The sequence below is a fragment of the Tetrao urogallus genome (assembly GCF_951394365.1).
Source record: "Tetrao urogallus genome assembly, chromosome: 1".
Taxonomy (NCBI): domain Eukaryota; kingdom Metazoa; phylum Chordata; class Aves; order Galliformes; family Phasianidae; genus Tetrao; species Tetrao urogallus.
The window spans coordinates 110,070,774-110,089,629 of record NC_136813.1 but is presented as its reverse complement, the minus strand read 5'-3'; the positions used below and the strand labels follow the sequence as shown (position 1 = coordinate 110,089,629).

The following is an 18,856-nucleotide window of genomic DNA, read 5'->3' as shown; positions in this document are numbered from 1 at the left end:
ATTTACGTCCTTGCCAGGCTATTGGCCTCAATAAAGTCTTCGCAGAGTAGATGGAGACCAGGAAAGCAACACCCCAAAAGAAGCAATTTGACTTTTAGGTGACTTAGATAAGCTGCAAGAAGCCCAGAGAGTATTTTCTTCTTTATCTACACCCAAATAAAGCGAAAAAAAGAAATCTCTGCTGAGCATATCATCAACCTCAGTAAAACTATACACAACATGCTCGCCTGTCACTATTGGACACTGGTTTTATATGGAGCCACACTTCATCCTGAAATCTTTTTGATCTGAACAGAGTCAGCCAACGCTTCTCTTTCTATTCTGATGCAAGCACGGCCCCAGGTAAACTAGAGGTTCAAGTGTGGCTTATGCGCCTCCTGTAATCCAGCTCTGCTATTTTATAAATTAGTAAAGGTGAACAGGGAAAGCGTAAGACATGGAAAGGAATAAACCAGATACTTTCAAGTTACCACCTAAAAACCCGGTCCACAGGAGAAGGAGTGAACCTCTCACAATCTGGTGAAATGGTATCATTTATGATATGGATGCTGGTTGCATGTCTCCATGACTACCTGGAAAATGTGTTCAGTCCATGAAGGCTTCTACAAACTTAAAGATGAAAGAACTAAAGAAAGACGAATCTGACGAACATTTTCCCTCATCACTGACATTCTGATGAAAGGCCAGAACCGTCTTAAGCCAACTCTTCATTTGATAGGCAACTGAAAAAAAAATACCCAGACAATACTGTAACCCAAAGCAAACTAACTGTATGTAAAGTCAGGCTAAAGCATACATATGCCATATTATTTCTTGAGGATGAATAACTAGATTTTCACAAGAAACAGTGTGTGATTCTGTGAGTGGTGGGCACCGTCATTAGCTCAGCCCTGACTCTGCTTTCCTGATATTACAACAATTTAATGCAGCAGAGAGTACCAGGAGAAGACATGGTCTTGCTAATCTGAAACCCAGATAGCCATCAGTTAAATGAGAGATGACTGTATAATATAACAAGGAGTTAGCCCATTAAACAAGTCATTATAGAGCTCCCTCCTGAAGGACTGCTCAATTGCAAATAAAACAATCCTTGAAATTCAGTTTCCACTGATGGAAAGATCCTGTAGCAAATGCCACGAGAGCACAATGAGATCACAAAATTATAGGGGTTTTTGGAAGAGACCTCTGGAGATCACTTAGTTTAACCTCTGTTCTACAGCAGGTTCCCTAGAGTAGGTTGCACAGTAAAGCATCCAGCCGAACCTTGAATATTTCCAGAGAAGTAAACTCCACAACCTCTCTGGACAGCCTGTTCCAGTGCTCTGTTACCCTCAATGTTAAAAAAAGGAGGCCTTCACACAGCCAATGAGTCAATTGGGATCTCAGATGTTGCTAATTTAATAGTACACCTGTAAAGACCAGCTTCAAACTGACCCTGTTCCAGAGGTCAGAGCTCATAGAATCCATCATCAAAACACAGCAAAAGCTGCAGCCAAATTTAACATCAGCACCTGATAGTATTAAACAGATGGACCTGTACTACAGCATTCTCACACAGGAGCTTACACAAAACCTTAAAAAAAAAAAAACAAAAACAACAACAAAAAAAACCCCACATTATCATTACACAGTCCACTCATTTGACCTCAACAAGTGACCATGAGTGAAGCCATCTTGTATGGTATCAGGACAAAGTAAGTAAGGACAAAAGTCCTGCTTCCTCCACATTCCTTCTTTCATGGTGTTTTGCAGGGTAACTTCTGTTGCCAAAGACATAAAATTCAAGACTTGGACAGTAGTGCTCGTTAAAAGACAAGAACTTGTCCATCCTCTCCCATTACTAGTTTGCCCAAATTCCAAACTAAACTATTCTGCTACTCCAGATTTCCATCTTGATTTGGTGACACCTTAGTAAGTATCTGAATTTTCTCCATGCAGAATTTTCTTCTGTCTTCTTTTTTACTGAATAGTCAAACAGTTGTTCAAAGGGATGAAAAGTAAAGCTAGAAACTTGTTTTGAAAGATTCTCCTTTAAGGAAGAGGTTAAAAAAAAAAAAAAAAAAAAAAAAAAAAAAGAAGTGTCAAGAAGCAAAGAAACTGCTTTTGTTCTTAACTTAAAACAAAATGGGTCATCCACTCTATCAAGATTTTAAAATTCAAAGGAAAGTAACCATGATTAATAGATGCTTTTACAAGAGTGGTGATGAGTAAAAACTAGCCACTGGGCAAATTCTAACAAGCTAAACTGGCTAATGATCAAGCAAATGGGTGGTTGCACGCAGCTGCAAAATAAGCTGCATGTGTTATTTTAACAATATTTGGAATTCATAGACTTTTTTTTTTTTTTGCATTTTATTTGCATTTTTCTGCAAATAATTGCTACAAGCACGTCCATCCAGAGATGGAAGTTGTGTTCTATCTAATTCTGCTATTGGAGTACTCTGGACTCTGATTACAGCTCTATGTGGAATAGCCAAAACATAAGGGAGTACAGGGAGGATAAAAAGTACGTCAGTGACTCAAAGAACACAATGGGACGTCACTGCTTATCTGTCAGTGCTCAGAAATGACAGGTCACTTTACATTCTTCCACTGCTTTAATATTAATACTACTAACCTCAAGCTCCATTTGCTCACCTGCTGTTGTATGAAACCTAGAAAGGTACACGAATGCCAGTCTACCAACTCTCATTAGGAGACTTTTACCCTTTGGTTCCTCCCCTAACATACTATAAGAAGTCCTGCGTAATCTTCATATATTCTTGCCCTGCATGCCAATGTGCATCCCAAGGACCTCAGCAGCAACCCCTTTCTGTCTAAAATGTGCTCTGGCATCAACTCATCTGGATGGAGTTTATACTTAGGGCAGCCCTGGGGAGGGTCCAGACCAGACGTCCCTTCCTTGGAGACTTTAATTTGGGCTTTTGCCTGCCATTGTGCCCTCGTGCTCCTTTGGGCTTGTGGAGCTGGGCCTCTGGTGGACTGATGGCTCCTGTTCTACAGGCCTGGGAGGCAATGTACTCATTAGGATTCCCCATTTGCCTTTGTGCTCACACAGCCTAAGATGTTTCTTGTGCAAGAGTGACCTGACAACCTAAACTCCCTCCTAGCTTTATTTTCCTTTTCAATATATTTTCTTTTATAATTGGAAAACATCTGCTCTTCCTATTGAGCATTTGGTATAATTTAGAGGAAGAATGAAAGGCATTTGTATCAGAAACACAAACAGAGAAACCAGGATCAGACCAAACAATCCTCACAGAAAGCATGAAAATAAATGTTCAAAAAACGGATTTTCTGAATTCCATCATCCTTCTTTTTAGAGAAGAATGCATTACGCATTTTTCTGCAATCACCAACTTTTAGTTTATTAACGGTTGAAGAATTTAATGTTTAATTTAACACTTACTCTTCCTCTCTCCAGCCTGGCCCAAGCAATACTTCATGAGCTTAATTTGACACAAGGGAACATTTCAACTGATTTAACACATCACTTCAAGAGAAGACAAGACAGACATTGGCCCTTGTGGTCAATCTGGGTACATAAGGCTGAATGAGGCCTGTACACAGCAGCCTGATGAAATTTTGGGGACCAACTCTTTCCAAGCATGAGGAAAAATATGTAATCTCTCTTTCACCAGATGTGAACCAGGGAGCTCAACTGAGCTGATGTTACTATTTCTTTAAAGTTAAAGAGCCAAAACATCTTTCAGTCTGATGCTCTTATGACTTTTGCTATTTCTGCTTTAACAAAAAAAAAAAAAAAAAAAAAAAAAAAAAAAAAAAAAAAAGGATACCACACAATTCTAAATGCCAACAAATAATTTCATTAGGAATAAGCAAAGCACTGTGTTTAAAGTATAGTTCAGAAGACAGGATTTGGACAGTGAGGGATAACGAGAGTCCTGCGTATGCAAACAACAGCATTATTCTGCACTAGGCCTCACAGGTCCCAGTTACTCTGATGCCTGGTTTACGTGCGTGTCTGTGCTTCACCTTGCTTGCCCAGGACTCCTGGCAGGAGGCAGCCCCAAGTGCCCTCAGACAATTTGCAGTTTTTTCACTTTGTTTCTTAAATAGGAAATGTACCTCCTCTTTGTTGACAGCATATAGTCTTTCTCTTTTTACAAGCAGAGACTGTTTATAGCATACTCCCCGAAGAAGTGAATTAAACTGAAAAGTTTCTGGATTTCTGTATCACTTAATATAGTGGTTTGTCACTTAAAAAAAAAAAAAAATACACCAGCAAAAAGAAATAAAATAAAAGGAGTGATTGAAAAGCAGAACAATAAGATTTTAAAAACAATAACGAAAAAAAAAATCAACATACTGATTACTGGAAAGTTCATTTCACAGTTAGGAAACAGCAGTGATGCAGACAAATTTCAAAATTTCAAAATAATAAATAAGTGCAGGAAATCAACACAAGAAAAGCTGTTATGAAAGCGTTTTACAGCAGGAATAAACACCAAATCCTAAAAAAACAAAAATCCTAAAAAAACCAAAAAAAAAAACAAAAAACCCCAACTACAGATGGCCCAAGAACACATGTTCATAACAAATACAAGAATCAGCTTATAAACAGCACATGAATTAAGAACAAAGCAAATGACAATAGTCTTCAGATTATATCTGCAATGGGAAGTGGGTCACCCAATGAAAGGATGGTAACAAACCCACCTGCCACAGCCATGACCAAGATTGGGTTGATTCTTACTCACGTTTGTCAACTTGAATGACACTTGAGCATACCAACAGTCAGAAAAAGTCTAGAGTTTAGAAACGAATGTTTTGTACATACATAGGGAAAAACAGTCTCTTCATCTCATGGTAACATACAAAAAAGAAACAAGCCATGAGAACATACCAACATGAAGAGGCATGACACAAATCACTAGCTCCTTCTTCCTTAAATAGCCCCACTTGGCAAAGTTTAAAGAAGTTATTGCAGAATTGTCTGCCTGTGCACATACCAAAGGATGACTTCAGGTTAGGAGGGTTAAGGAAACAGTTGAGAATAGCAGTTTCATTTGTAACTACTTTTAACTCAGAGGCCCCCAAGTATTTTCCAGCAACTACAAACTTTAAAGTAAACAGAGGGGTGAGCTTTTTCTGTCCCTTCACCTCACCTTTTAGGTTAAATTGTAGATATCCCATATAAAGGGCCAGTTGATAAAGGGCAGGCTGCCACCCTCTATCCAACCTCTGTGTTTGCCATCACTGCAACTCAAAAACATGATTTTTTATATTTTGCAATCTGCAATGGCACATAATGCTTCTGCATTTTTCTTATATCCACTGCCAAAATCTTGATGTTCTATAAGACTCTGCTAACCCAGCAACAGCTATGACTGCTTTGGTAGTTTGGTCTTCTCTATTCATCATTTCCTTCAAAGCTGTGGCGTTAGAGAGCTACCAGCAACTCTTAGGGATGCTACTTAAGACAGAAAGAAAGACAGACAGAGAAACAGAAAGAAAAGCAGGGAAAAGCAACATTGAAAGTCCTACTTTAAAAGGTTGATATGAAATTCTTGCTTCCTTCTATACTATCCTATATCTGCATGTAGAATGTGACTGGGTTTCTTCCTGAAACCCCTCAACAGAACATAGTTTCTTCTGTGGCAAACAGACTAACATCAGACAGTAAAACTGCATTCTCATTGAATTTAGCTATAGGTCTCATTAAAATAATGGGTATGCATAGCTGAGGAAAGCTGAAATTCAACACTGGTGTCAGTGTGTCTCAGGCCGCTCCACAAATGACTACGAACTCCAACACACTCCCAATTGTGAAATTCAGTTGAAAAACTTTTCAGGCTTCCCAGAAGTTATTTCTATTGTAGCAAGAAGTAAAACTAAACTATTAAGTTACTTGATTTGAATTGGCATGATGAAAATCTCGCTATAGGGGGAAAAAGAGTGAAATGGTTGATTTTGGCTGTGGTTGCTGCTGCTGTTGTTTTGCTCAACTTTATTTTAAGAAAAGCTGCATTTTTTAACAGTGACTATGCTCAGTAATGAATTATAGCTAATAACTTGTATAAGTAATATACATTAGTTTCTCCATCACCTGAAGCCTTTAAATCAATATGGGGCACCTCCTTAGAAGATAAGCTGTAGCTCAGCCAAGCTTATTGAGTTGTATAAAGAAATGCTAGATTAGGCTCCATGGTTTATGTTTATATAAGATTGCAAACATGACATAATGTCTCTAACTGTAAGTATCTACTAATCTATAAAATACCCCAAAATACAAAAGCCCTAGGAGATACAAACTCTCATGGATGCAAGCAAGCACGGGCATGTAAAACAGACTAACATATGGCTAATGAGGAATAATAAAACAGAAACTTCAATAAGGGCAACTTCGGTAAGGTATGCAGAACATGCAATCGGTATCATGCTACAAATGCAGTGCTGAAAATAAAACCTCACATCTTATAAGAGCTCAAACACATCTACAGAACGTATCTGTCTTACCAGTGCCATGGCAACAGTAAGAATAAACACACACACTGACATCAAAGAGAAGCAACTTCATCCAATTAAGTAACACTGCTTATTAAAGGAACAAGCAAGAGCTGGCTGACCACATATCCATAAAAGTTGAGAATGTTTTCTGCTTCCAGAGTGTTTTAATGCCTTCATCAGAAGAAAAAAAGGAAGAAACGAAGAAGAAAAACAAAGTGTTTGTCCCTTGTTTTACAGTCCCTGAGTGCACAAAGTTAACAAGCTGAACAGATGCACACCTCAGGAACTTTTCCAAATCCAACCTGTCTCATTTCCACCCACCTCAGAATTGATAACCCTAACACAAACTCCCTTACCTAGGCCCTGATCCCACAGGCTGAGCTAACCCTCACACAAGCATCCGGCTCCTTGCCCTCACCCTGGAGACAGCCTGCTCGTACAAATCAGCTGACAAATTCAAAATGAAACAGCTAAATCTGCCTGGTCGGGGATCACCTTGCATTTCACCACTGTCTGCCTGCTGAACAGCCTTCACAGTACTGGGACTCACTGCTTCAATTCCATGAAATGCAATGAATTTTAAGAAATACTATGAACCATTAGATAGACCTGTAAGAACAGATTTACAAGGTTGATTCAGTACTGCTTCCTAAAGAAGTAAGCTTTGCATTGTATGTTTTACAGTTGTTGTCAGACATTGTTCCTTATCACTCACTGTTGGCCAGTTCCAAAAGGGAGAGGGAAGTCCTGAAGACACCAAGTTTGCTAAAAATCTGGTGAGAAGTCACAGCAGACAACAGAAGATTATAATCAGAGCACGTGTAGAAGAAAAAAATCGGCAAACTCTGCTATTACACATCTTGTCTGGTGATACAATACCAGCATTGCTTCTGGTTAGACGCAACAGCCTGGTGGAATGTTTGGCACGGAGCACAGTGAAGCTTGGGTCACTGTGGAAATATAACTAACCAAGCAGAAAAGGAAACAAATCAGTAGGAAACTAACCATTATTATTATCATTATTATTATTATTACTACTACATTGTCAGCCAACAAACAACTTCGATTTACTCAACCATAGTATCATTTTCTATTACAAATTACACTCTATGTATGTTCACAAGTTTTCTACATCTGAGCAAAAAAATCCAGAATAGAAAAACCCATCCAGAATGATGTATTACTTACAATTTCCTACAATAAATCTGTCACAGAAGTAACCATATTCACAAACTGCATCAGAAATTTAATTATTAACTAGCAAGCAAATGTAAGAGAATTTTTCCCTTTTAAGAAGTTTCACACTGTAGAACTTTGAGAAGCTGACAACTATGTACCCCACATCTTTACCATGACTAATAAGTACAAGTATGGTTTCAAAGAATTTCAGAATTTTGTGAAAACAAGGTTAGCATAGAAACTTATGCAGCTTATTGACCCACTGAAACCAATTCAAAATAACTGCTATGCACATATTCATTCCCAATAAAGCAAGCCTGTAAGCCACCAATTGGGAAGAAAAATAGGCAAAAGAATAGACTTCCGTATTTAATAACCTGTAACAATTGAGACTACTATTGCCTACCTTGCTCACAAACTTTTAAAATGCTGTCATTTAAATGTCTGAAATACCTTGTTTCTCATGACTACTCAATTCTGTTCTCCAGACTAAAGGCCCCTGTAACTGCTGCCATTTGAAGCATCCAGAACATTACTTGCATATGTATTATAAAACAGCGCTTGCAGTAGGAGTAAAGCTTTTAAAGTTTGGGGGAAATAACTGTGGGGTTTTCCTCTTTTGAGAGATTAAAGTTTTATGAGTGAACCTAAATGACTGCCAGACTTCTGAAGTGACAACGCATTACGAAAAAATTTCCTATGTGCTTTGCAAATTTGAAGTCAGCCACATTTCACAACTGACATCAGGTTTTTAATAACAGCTCTAATGAAATATAATTCTCCACTGACATAGCTGTGAAGTACAGCATTTTCATTTCACTAGCTGGCGGAGAAGTTTTGGCCTTATTATTATTATTACTTATGTAGAGCCAGAAATGTTGTAGGCTTCGCACAGACACTTATGAAGACAAGGCCTCTTCCTTGTATCTGATGTAAACACTGAGACAACAGGGTATTGGTATTCAGCTTAACAGAAGGGGTCAGATTCATTTTCACACAGCTGCTATGGCCAACTCGCATATTAGGACACAAGAATATGAATACAATGTAAGGGAATAGCCTGCCTTCATCTTCTCTCCAGTTTCAATTTCACTAATCTCGTTGAGTGGGATTGAATAGTTTTTAGTTTGGGAGAGTTCTATTGTTTGCTTTTGTGGGTCTCTTTTCTTTTTAAAAAACAAACAAACAAACAAACAAAAAACAACAAAGTATCTACAGTAAGTAAAGAAATTCCGGCCATCAGCAACACCCTGAGAGAAATAGAGGGCAAGCTGGGAACTAAAAATTATTAACGCTGTTTTTAAATCTGGTTCTTGTTTTGGTCACATTTTATTATGTTAAATGGAAGAATAAGATATTTATTTTGAAAGCACAGGTGCATGCACAGCTTGTGACAGTTTAATTGCAGTCAGTACAAATCAGAATGCTCCCATTTGCAGATAAATGAATTATTAACTGCGCAGCTCTCCTCCTTCCTCAAGCCCCAACAATCGAAGGAGTAGAAATAAGAAAAAAAAGCCCAAATTCTCCACATCCCCGAGGCCCACAGCCACTTAATGGAGATGAAATCAGGGCATGGTAGACTGCAAGAGGAGAAGGAATCTTGCTTTTTCAGATAGCCCAGGACAGTTGGTAGGAATACCTGCCACGGGCACTTTTTTCTGATTTGGGGGATCAGCAACAAGAGCAATATTGTACTTTTTCCTTCACCTCTGTATCCTGCTCAATGCATATGGTTGTTCAGGACACCAGTGGTATTACTCTAGGGAAGAAAAATGCCTCACCCCAGCTTCTCCTAAAATATTTAAAGGTTTTGGAGACTGAGCAATAACCTCAATGTCACAGAGATCTTGACTCCCATATGGAATCCCATGCAGTTCTAGCACAAATGGGTATTTGAAAGGGGTCTCTCACAGCCAGGTACAAAGTGACAAACCTAGGCGTGATCTGACAAAATGTACATATGAAGAAGAACAGGATAATCAATCTTCTTGCCAAGCACAAAGTGAGGGAGCCACTGCTGCTAATATAAAAGCAGTATCTCCAAATGACAATTGCGAGTAGAAAACAGCAGGCTGTATCACCTCCACCATGGGGCTGATTCATGCACACACATGGTGGGAGAAAGAACAAGAACCAGTATATGGTGCATAAAGTTTAGAGGAGGAGAAAAAAGCCTCCTAAAACCACATGGGACAGATGCCTGGCAAGAATTAACATCAAATCTCACTGAGGGGCATTAGCCTACTGCACAGCTCTTGTGGTAACACCTTGTTTGATTCACAACACATACAAATAGTAGTTCAGTAGTAATTCCCCTTTGGACTGGACTCCGATCCCAAGTTAACTCAGGAACCATGACCTCTTTTTGTACATTTCAGAAATCCTCAAGGAATTTTAAACATGGGCCTGCAGTGCCTGAACTGCAGACTACACACAAGTGGAATTTTTAGTGAATTGACAACTGCACACCAGCTCCATTTGAGGCTACAGCAAAAAGGTGAAGAGACTGTATTTACTTTTGCTAGTCAGAAAGTTGAACAAAGAGGGGAAAGGCTGTGCAAGACATTACGCTACAGTATGCACTGGTGGTGGTTGTTTGTCTCAGTGCTGCAGTTCATCTCCAAAAAAATAGCTGTGGAGGATGAAGTAAGTGTTATTCTTCAGTTTCTCTAGATTGCTGACAAACATTAGATTCATCTCTAATGTTGATGGAATACAGAAGAGAAAATACAGTGCACTGCCTCCCAAAAACAGGCATAAACTTTGGTTCTCTCTGAAGGAACTCTGAAAAGAGATGGTGGATGAATGTGGACTGGCAGCCTTTTCCAGCTCTGTGCAGCCACACATTAGAAGTCAGGAACGACATAGCTCACCTAAGCTCTGAGGGGTACTTTGAAACTCATGAGGGAAGGGAGTAGTGCAGGGGAAAAATTATCCTGCATAGTGGCTTTGCAGACCCAAAAAGATCATAGTCAGGACTCACTTGCTGGAGGCTTTGACTTGGTAAGCAGAGAATCAAAATCTTCTAAGGATAATGGGATTTAGCCCATTGCAAATGGTGGCATTTATAATGGAGCACCGCATCACTATATGCGTGCTACAGACATAGCATGCCTTTCATGATGTCCTATTATAATACTTTGTATTAAGATTTTTATACAGTAGACCCTTAATTCAAGTAATCATATTTCCCATATAGTGAGAAACAATCTGCATTGACCACAAGCCAATGCCTGAGTATTTTTTCCATAATCCTTTACCAATATCTTTTGTTTTAAGGCACTGCCATACATATTGCCATATATACATATATATATATATGTATGTATGTATACATAAAAATAAAGGAACTCTCTTTCTCTAGTAGAAGAAAACATAAGCCCAAAATGAGCAAAATGTTCATGTGACATTCGTTTCCTCAGGCACTGAAGCGATGCATGGTCAAGAAGGAGATAACCTAGTTAACTAGTTGCTAAAACTATCTTGAGTCCCTGCCCATGAACTCCAAAAATACTACTGCTCACACAGCACTAGAGGATTAATATGCAAAGCAATACTAAAATGGTATTAAAACTTTTACATCTTCCATCCACACAAATTAGTCCCCTCCCGTCCCTCCACAGCTTCCCGCCTCAAATATCCTGGCATAAAATGATCAGACAAAACAGGTGACTTATGTTTTTATTGGTTCCTTCAGACTATGACGACATTTCCTAAAACGCAGAGCCAGGAAACCATTAATGATTGAAAAAGTGGAAAGGGTCAGGTTATTTCAAAGGGCATGTGTTTGCTAAGAAGCCTTTGTTACAGACATACAGGCCACTTAAGATTAAATTAATAGTAACAAAAACATTTAATGTTCACATTGTATTTCTCGCTTTAAATATGTTAGGAACACATCTGTAAAACAACACTTCTGTGCTGTAAGAAATAAATACCCCATTTTTACCTTATTCAGAATTAAAACTGGAAGATTTTACCTCAGATTTTATAAAGCAGTAAATCCTCTCCAAGATCAGAAGATCTCCTCAGGTTTGTACGCTTCCTCAATCTCAGGTTCTTACTTGAGGAAGAAAAGAAAACGCTCTCAAGCTTATCAGCATTACAAAAAGGAAGAAGAGGTGGATTTTCTTGATGTAGCTCAGCTGTGCTGGCCTGCATTTGGCAGTATGAAGCAGCTCAGGCATTTGCAGGTGTGGTCATAGATGCCTTAAAGCTCTGCAGGCTCCGTTTACAAGCATTAAACCAAAGCAACTGGTAGGTGAACAGGAGCATACACCAGTATGTACAGGACAGAAAGAAGGATCCTACAGCAGCTCTGAAGACCCTTGTTTTCAGGCATGTACTATACATACATGCTTCTTTCCCTAAAATGGGGGTGCAAAGCAAATTTCAAACCAACTGAGCACTTTAGCCTCCTAAGAGAAGTACAGGACATTGTGCTGACACCAAGTCAAGAACCCCGCTTATTTGTCGCATCTCAAAGCACCATCACCCTACCAACAGCACCACATCACAGGTAAAAATCCCACTATTGCACAGCGCCATCTCCTGGGCAAGCAAGATTGAGGAAACTCTCGCCTCCCCTCTCTCTCACAGCATCCAATGTTTCCACGTCTCCTTCACCTCTGCACCCAAAACACAAGCAACGAATTCCCGAGAAGAAAAGCAGGTTGTTTACAGCTCCCACCGTGAAACGTGAGACTCAACTGCTTGCTATGGACAGAGGCAGTATGTGCACAGGCAAGCACCGTGTGAACCCATGGGAATAAGCTTGGTCTGGGTTGCTGGCTAATCACAAATTAGCAATTAGGGCTTCCTTTCAACATCCAAACAGGAAATGGGAGTGGAGGAAGTGAAAGCTTAATAATTTCTTGTATGCTAAGAAGTTACACGAGCCATTCCAAGAAAAAAAATGTTCTTAAGTGAACTTCAGCCTAGCACATTGTCTGCAGGCAAGCATTTATCTTCAAAACCAGCCTGTGCATCTTGGTAAGAAAGCACTGATGCAAACATTTCATTCATTACAGCTTAATTTTCAGGAGAATAGAACATCAAGCTATAGAACAAAGTTGAAGACCTAACCACAGGGCAATCACAAGCGTTGAGGTTATGATACTCAAACCAAGTTATTAAGCCTGGCATCTTTATAGGAAATGTTCAGTGAAGAACCAGGTTAGAAGGGCTAACTTTTTATTTAGATCCACAACAGCCTCTGACCAAGGAGCAAGAAAACAGACAATGTGTTAGGTCCATTTCTTTACACTATATTTTAGGGCTACTGTCCATACCAGCCATGTACATGTTACAATGCCTACCTGGTCACACAGAAGAAAAGCCAGGGAAGAAAGTCCCTAATGGGAATCCTAAGAGGACTGGAGGAGGAAAGGACTCTCAGGCACCTGTATTGAATGAAGTGAGGAACATTCCTCTCCACCTTCAGACCTATAAGATCACAGCCCCTGGCAAAAGCAAAAAGCCCAACCCATTACACACTCCTAACTTGGTGCTACCTTCACTGAAGGAGAAAGAAGTTTTACACAACTGTTGAGTAATACTAAAGAGCTCGAGATAGATTAAAGGCCAATCTCTTGGTTGCCTGGAGATATCAAAGACAGATTACAGACAGAGAAAAAAGATGACATATGGGCGGATACAGACAGATCTTCTGCAGGAAAAAAGCATTCTGGGAATACAAGTAGAACACCTCATTTTTCAGGGATCTTTTACAAACAAACAAACAAACAAACTTGAAAATTGTAAGACTCACCTATATAGAAAAGGATCACTTAAGTAGGCTGCATGGAGAACAGAACAAAGGCAAAAGAATAAACACTCCCACCACATTCTGTCAAAATATCTACTGTTTAATCTCATTATCCCTCATAGCACAAACAAAAACAGATGCACAACATAGTTACTATGGCCCATAATAAACTGGCTGGAGAAAAAAAGGAGCAATGGGTGCATGCTATCCTTTACAGAGAGTACTGATATTTCCCCCCCTATTTTTAGCAGTACAGACACAGCAACCCCAATGCCAATATAGCATTTACAATAAACTTTTATCTGTCATAAAATACCTCAGGGTACTTTTTATACTATGCATGTGGTTGGATGTATAGATCTTACTGTGGACTCTCATGTTGCTGCTCTGAGACATGGAAAAAGGGGAAAAATGTCTATTTTATGTGCGAACTTCCATCCTAGATCCTCCAGGATCAGTTTTAACAGCAGGCATTCCTGTTTCCAAGCAACCGGAGGCAGATTTATGTATTTGATCAGCCTAGGTTTTGGACCAACCATTTGCAAAAACTTTCCAGAACAACAGTTTTGAAAGCTGAAAAACAATAATTGTGTAAGACTGCTGGGTTTATTTGTTTGTTTGCTTTTCTTTTAGATTTAATCATAGGTAGGTATTATCTCTTTCACTGGAAACACCCACACCTTTTCCCGAAGGTAGCACAATATCTACTGTGTTCAAGCTGCTTTTTACTCTTTTTTGTCTGTTTGTTCTCCTTTTTGATTTTATTTTTTTTAATCTAGGTATTTACTTTTATGGAGTCACTTCTTACCTTGTTCACTTTCTCATCTAGGATGCTTGTAGTTCCGGGCAGCAGTGCTACTTCCCACAATGTGAGAAAGACCATGGCAACTTGGCAGGACTGCTACCTGCTCAGTTCCCAAAATGAAGACATCTGCCAGAACGTTCAGGTTTCCAGCCTGTGATGCTCCAGCAGGTTAGTTAACCTTCACTTAACTTCTGTAATACCAGATGTTTCTCTTTAAGCTAGAGATTTGCAATATTGCTTCCCTCTCCTCCCAGAGAGCACAGAGAGAGTTTCTAAATGAGGTTACTTTGGTAAGGAGTACTGAAGAGTTCCTACTTGTTTAGCAGCTATGACAGTACCAACAATTCACTGCCAACAGCAGAGGAGGAATGTACTTGACAACTCTTGGTGAGAGACAGATTATGATCCATGTCTCCTTGCCCTACATTCACAGAATGTCCAAGCTCATATCTTCCATTCATTTAAGGAACGCATACTTGTGACCGGTTTCTCTGGACCAAACACCAGGTACCTGTTAAATAATATTAGGAATGATTTCACCATGAGATGTTTGTACTGGATCTCACCCAAGAACTTTTTATATGTTACATACATTACTGTTTTGCTGCAATTGCTGTTTCAAAGCAAAGCAAAAACTTTGACAGATATATGCATGAGATCATCTAGACGAGAAGACTGTATGTTTGGAGAGGTGTGGTAATGCTCGACAAAACAGATTATCTTTTTCAGTCTGTCTTCCAAAATAAAGATTTTCTTGGATGATTATTTAACATAGGGGTTCCCAGAGTTTTGTCCACAGACGGCAACTTAATAGGTGAAACATCAGGCTAGGGGCTGCATAAGAAAAATCAATCTGTAGGACAGTGCAAACAGCCACAATATGAAAATCCCTATGAGGGTCATATTTGGAAACCTTCCAGGTCAGCCTCCTGAAAGCCCCAACTCAGATGCTGAATTCTTGTGAGAAATGTAACTGATTCTTGTGAGTTTTTTTTCCCTCTTCAAAGATACATTTCTAAAGTTTTTTAGTTTATTTGTTTTCGGTGTTTGGATGTACTGATGACTACTGGTATCTGTTACACAAAGAGAATATTGACAAAGCAAGAGCAGACATGCTAGCCTTTCAATTTATACCATGCTTCTAAAAGCTAGTAAGTTCAAAACAAACAGTAGTCCTTATTGGAAAAGCCTCCAGCTTTAGAAGCAGCTCACATTGTATCTGGGCAGTGGTGGAAGAACAGGGCTCTTACTACTTAATCTTCAGTAGAGTTTAAATTTCCTTCATAGTCTGTCAGTTTAAGGAAATAATGATGTAATGATAACTTTTGGTGTTCTCTAGAATACCACTCTCATTATGGTCTCATTGAGATACTTGCATTACATGCCACAAACACAGAGGAAAGATTTCTGCCCTACATTATATCTGCACTGAAGCCTAGAGAGAGCAACAACTGCTGAGATATACTCCTATAAAAGATATAAAGAATTACTCACTTCTCTTCAAGTTGAGGTGGCAATTGTAAACTACATCTAGGATTTGAGCACACTTCTATACCCATCAGATGACCATTCAGTCATGAAACAGTATGTTAAATATGATTTTAGGCTCTATTGGTTTGTAGTACAGGCGCTCCTCCATGCTTCTATTTTTATTCCCATTTGCATGCAGATTCACAAAATGAAAGGCTTTAGAATCCTGTTTTCTGATTCGTAGCATTGGCAAAAAGGCTTGCTCCACTTATTAACAAGGGTGCAGCTTACTCAACTTTAGGTAAATTAACAGAAAACACCCACTCTAGTCCTTAAGTATAAGTAGGTGTAACCGAGCATTCCCATTCCACCTACAGAAACCACCTGAAGTAAAAACTAAGTCTTTCTCAGCAAACATTTTTTGGACTTCTGGTTCAGATGTTTTGAGGGGAAAAGCCATCAGTGAAACGAAGAAACAAACAGATAAAAATCTTTGGAATATCCTCACATTACTCTGCTACACTGGGAAACCTGATGCCAGCCCCGTGTTCCCTTGAGACGCTGGGGACTCCATCAGAGCATGAGTTCTAAGCAAAAAAATCCTTTTGTCTCTGCTATTCTGACAGATTCTGCTATTCTGCTATTCTATCAATGGCCATCTCAAGTTATAAGCAGGAAAACATGCGTTGGGTCATGTAGTCCTGTCATGCTGGATCACAAGGCAGTGCCTGAGTTAGGAAGAGTGGATGATAATGCGCACAGTGGTATGGTTGGAGCACTCTTTTTACAAGGGCTTCTTTCAGCAGCAGGCATAACTGGCTGGCAGATATCTGGCTCAAGTGGAGCATCTTCTGCTTTGCTCCCTGATTCCACAAGAGCTGTGGATAGTCAAGAAATCAAGGCTTATTTTCCCTCAAGTACCTGCCATGCCTCCTTACTGAGGAGAGGAAAAGCAGCTGCCTTTGCTGCAACATGACAGAAATCCAGGCCAAAGCCTCTTGTGATAGCCTCATGTTTACTGCATGCAGTCTGACAGGTCTGGTCACAGACTCGAGATCTCTCAGAAAGGTGACGCTCAGCTTTCAGAAATTGAAATATAGCACAGAGTGGCACAAATGTGACAAACAGTACACCACGCAGCAAGTTTTCAATGCAGCAACCAGCTGCGGAGTCTAGATTTGATGTGCAGTCTGTTTAAGAAATCCAGCCTCGCTGTTTCCCGTGTTTTATCTCCTTCTGATCACGAGTATAACAATCCAGTCAGTCCATTGTTCTTACCACATGGTAAGTAACTAACTACATGTAAACAAAACAATTAAGCTCCATAAGGAACTGCTTGCCATTCAAAGCTGAACTAAACATTGCATTTTGTTTCTGGAATCCAAATATGGTAAATTGGCTGATAGTTAATTGTGGCAATAGGACTTATTTGCTGCACAGAACAGCTAAGTGCAAGAGGCAGCACAAACTGGAAAATTACCTTTTTTTCTTTTTATGGATACAACAGAGATAAACTACCATAGCTGGACTCCCAACACCTTCCTTCACTTGTAAAAGCACCAGGCTCCACTACCACCTCTCAAGGAGAATACCTCTGAGCTGTTAACCTCTTAAACTTTTGACAACTCTGGCATTCTGACAACATGTTAGGAGATAGCACTGCACACAGCTACTCACCAACTCATCATTTTCTTATTAGCTGTATCACTGTTGCATCTAAAAGCCCTAATCAAAATCAGACCATCCACTTGCTGGGCAGAACTTGTGAGGGAAAAATGAGTCCTCTCTCCGTTGTACACAAGCCCAGAAGCCTGGGTCCTGTAAAACCAAACCCCACATACCTCAACTCAAAAAACTCAACACCTCCACTGCTATCCAATGTACATGTTTAATTTTGCAGGCTGAATATTCCTACCTGAAATGTTTATGTAACACAGGAGTTTTGAATATACAAACAAATAAACAAACACCAAACTAACCTCACAAAGGAAATATTATTAAATCAATTGCTAGGGGAGTTAATAATAACAGAAGTAGAAATGTGTTCTGTTATGGTACTCACTGGAAAGGCTACTTTTATATCTTAAATATGCACGCTTTGCTCCTTGGCAAAGATTTAGCAGTTATCCACTATCACAAGTCTGTACACTTCTGTATCTATCACTGATGGACAGGAGCAACTGCACTGACGCAGGCCTAAAGCTTGAGGAGGAAAAACAGGACTGAGATAAGAAAGCACATAACAAGGTGGGTGCTAAACCCTGGGGCTGAAAGGTCACAGGACACCAAGAGAAAAGAAAGAATCTGGAAGCTTCCAGGGTAAGTTAATAATTTTCATAGTGGAAATCTGTGAGTTAAAGTCACAGTCATGGTGGATCTTACCATCTATGTAAATCATGCTTTCCCAGCCAACTTTGTGAAGTGGTATCTAAGCCTCAAAACATCCCAGCTTTCTGCTGAAGTTAACAGATAAGCTGTAAGTGTGACACACAGCTAGACAAAGGTTATAAAAACAAATCCTGGTCTATTTATTGTGATGCCATAACATGTATGTTTCTATCTGTGATGAAGGATGAAAGATGTTGTTTTGTGCAACAGTTGGGCAAGGTCTGTACATGGAAAGTGAAATAGCCATGGGGGTCTTATCCAGTGGTCATGTAGCAGTGTGAGTGGGACACAGGTTATGCAGACATCCTCCCTGCTATATTAACAGAAGCACCACCTGCATGAAAAACAGAAGCAGAACAACTTTTTATGGTTGGTTTTTCTAAATCCTGAATGTTAGACTTGGGAAAGGAAGAAGGAACAAGAGAAAAAGGATAAAAGAGATTTCAGCTTCTTCCTGAACTTCACCCTGCATTGCAAATATTGCTGGCCATCAGATAATTTCCACCTACTTTCTGTATTCCTTGCAAATATTTGTGGGCTGCCATATACACTGGAGGATCAGTGAGCATCCTAAATATGAGGCAACAGAGTCTGGAACACACAAACAGTTTTTATCTGGGAGAAGTACATATGTAGCACTGCTTCTCTGTCCCTTATGTTTTCACTTGTTTCCCTCTGAAGTGAAATCTTCATCGAGAAGAGACAAAAAGGCCGACACCTTCTTATAAGGGTATATACAAGGACATATTTTAGAGCTGGATATGGTGGAAGGG

The 18,856-nt window shown here is 39.5% G+C and overlaps 2 protein-coding genes across 2 annotated transcripts in view; one reads left to right on the top strand and one right to left on the bottom strand.

Moving 5' to 3' along the window:
- Positions 1–18,856, bottom strand: part of CMSS1 (cms1 ribosomal small subunit homolog) — a gene marked incomplete at both ends in the record, with an annotated part of 228,109 nt that overhangs the window by 61,539 nt on the left and 147,714 nt on the right. The window lies entirely within an intron of this gene.
- Positions 14,342–18,856, top strand: part of FILIP1L (filamin A interacting protein 1 like) — a gene marked incomplete at both ends in the record, with an annotated part of 147,968 nt that continues 143,453 nt past the window's right edge. Inside the window, one exon of the mRNA XM_079538174.1 lies at positions 14,342–14,393. Within this exon, the coding sequence (XP_079394300.1) occupies positions 14,342–14,393 (52 nt within the window). The remainder of the gene's footprint in view (positions 14,394–18,856) is intronic.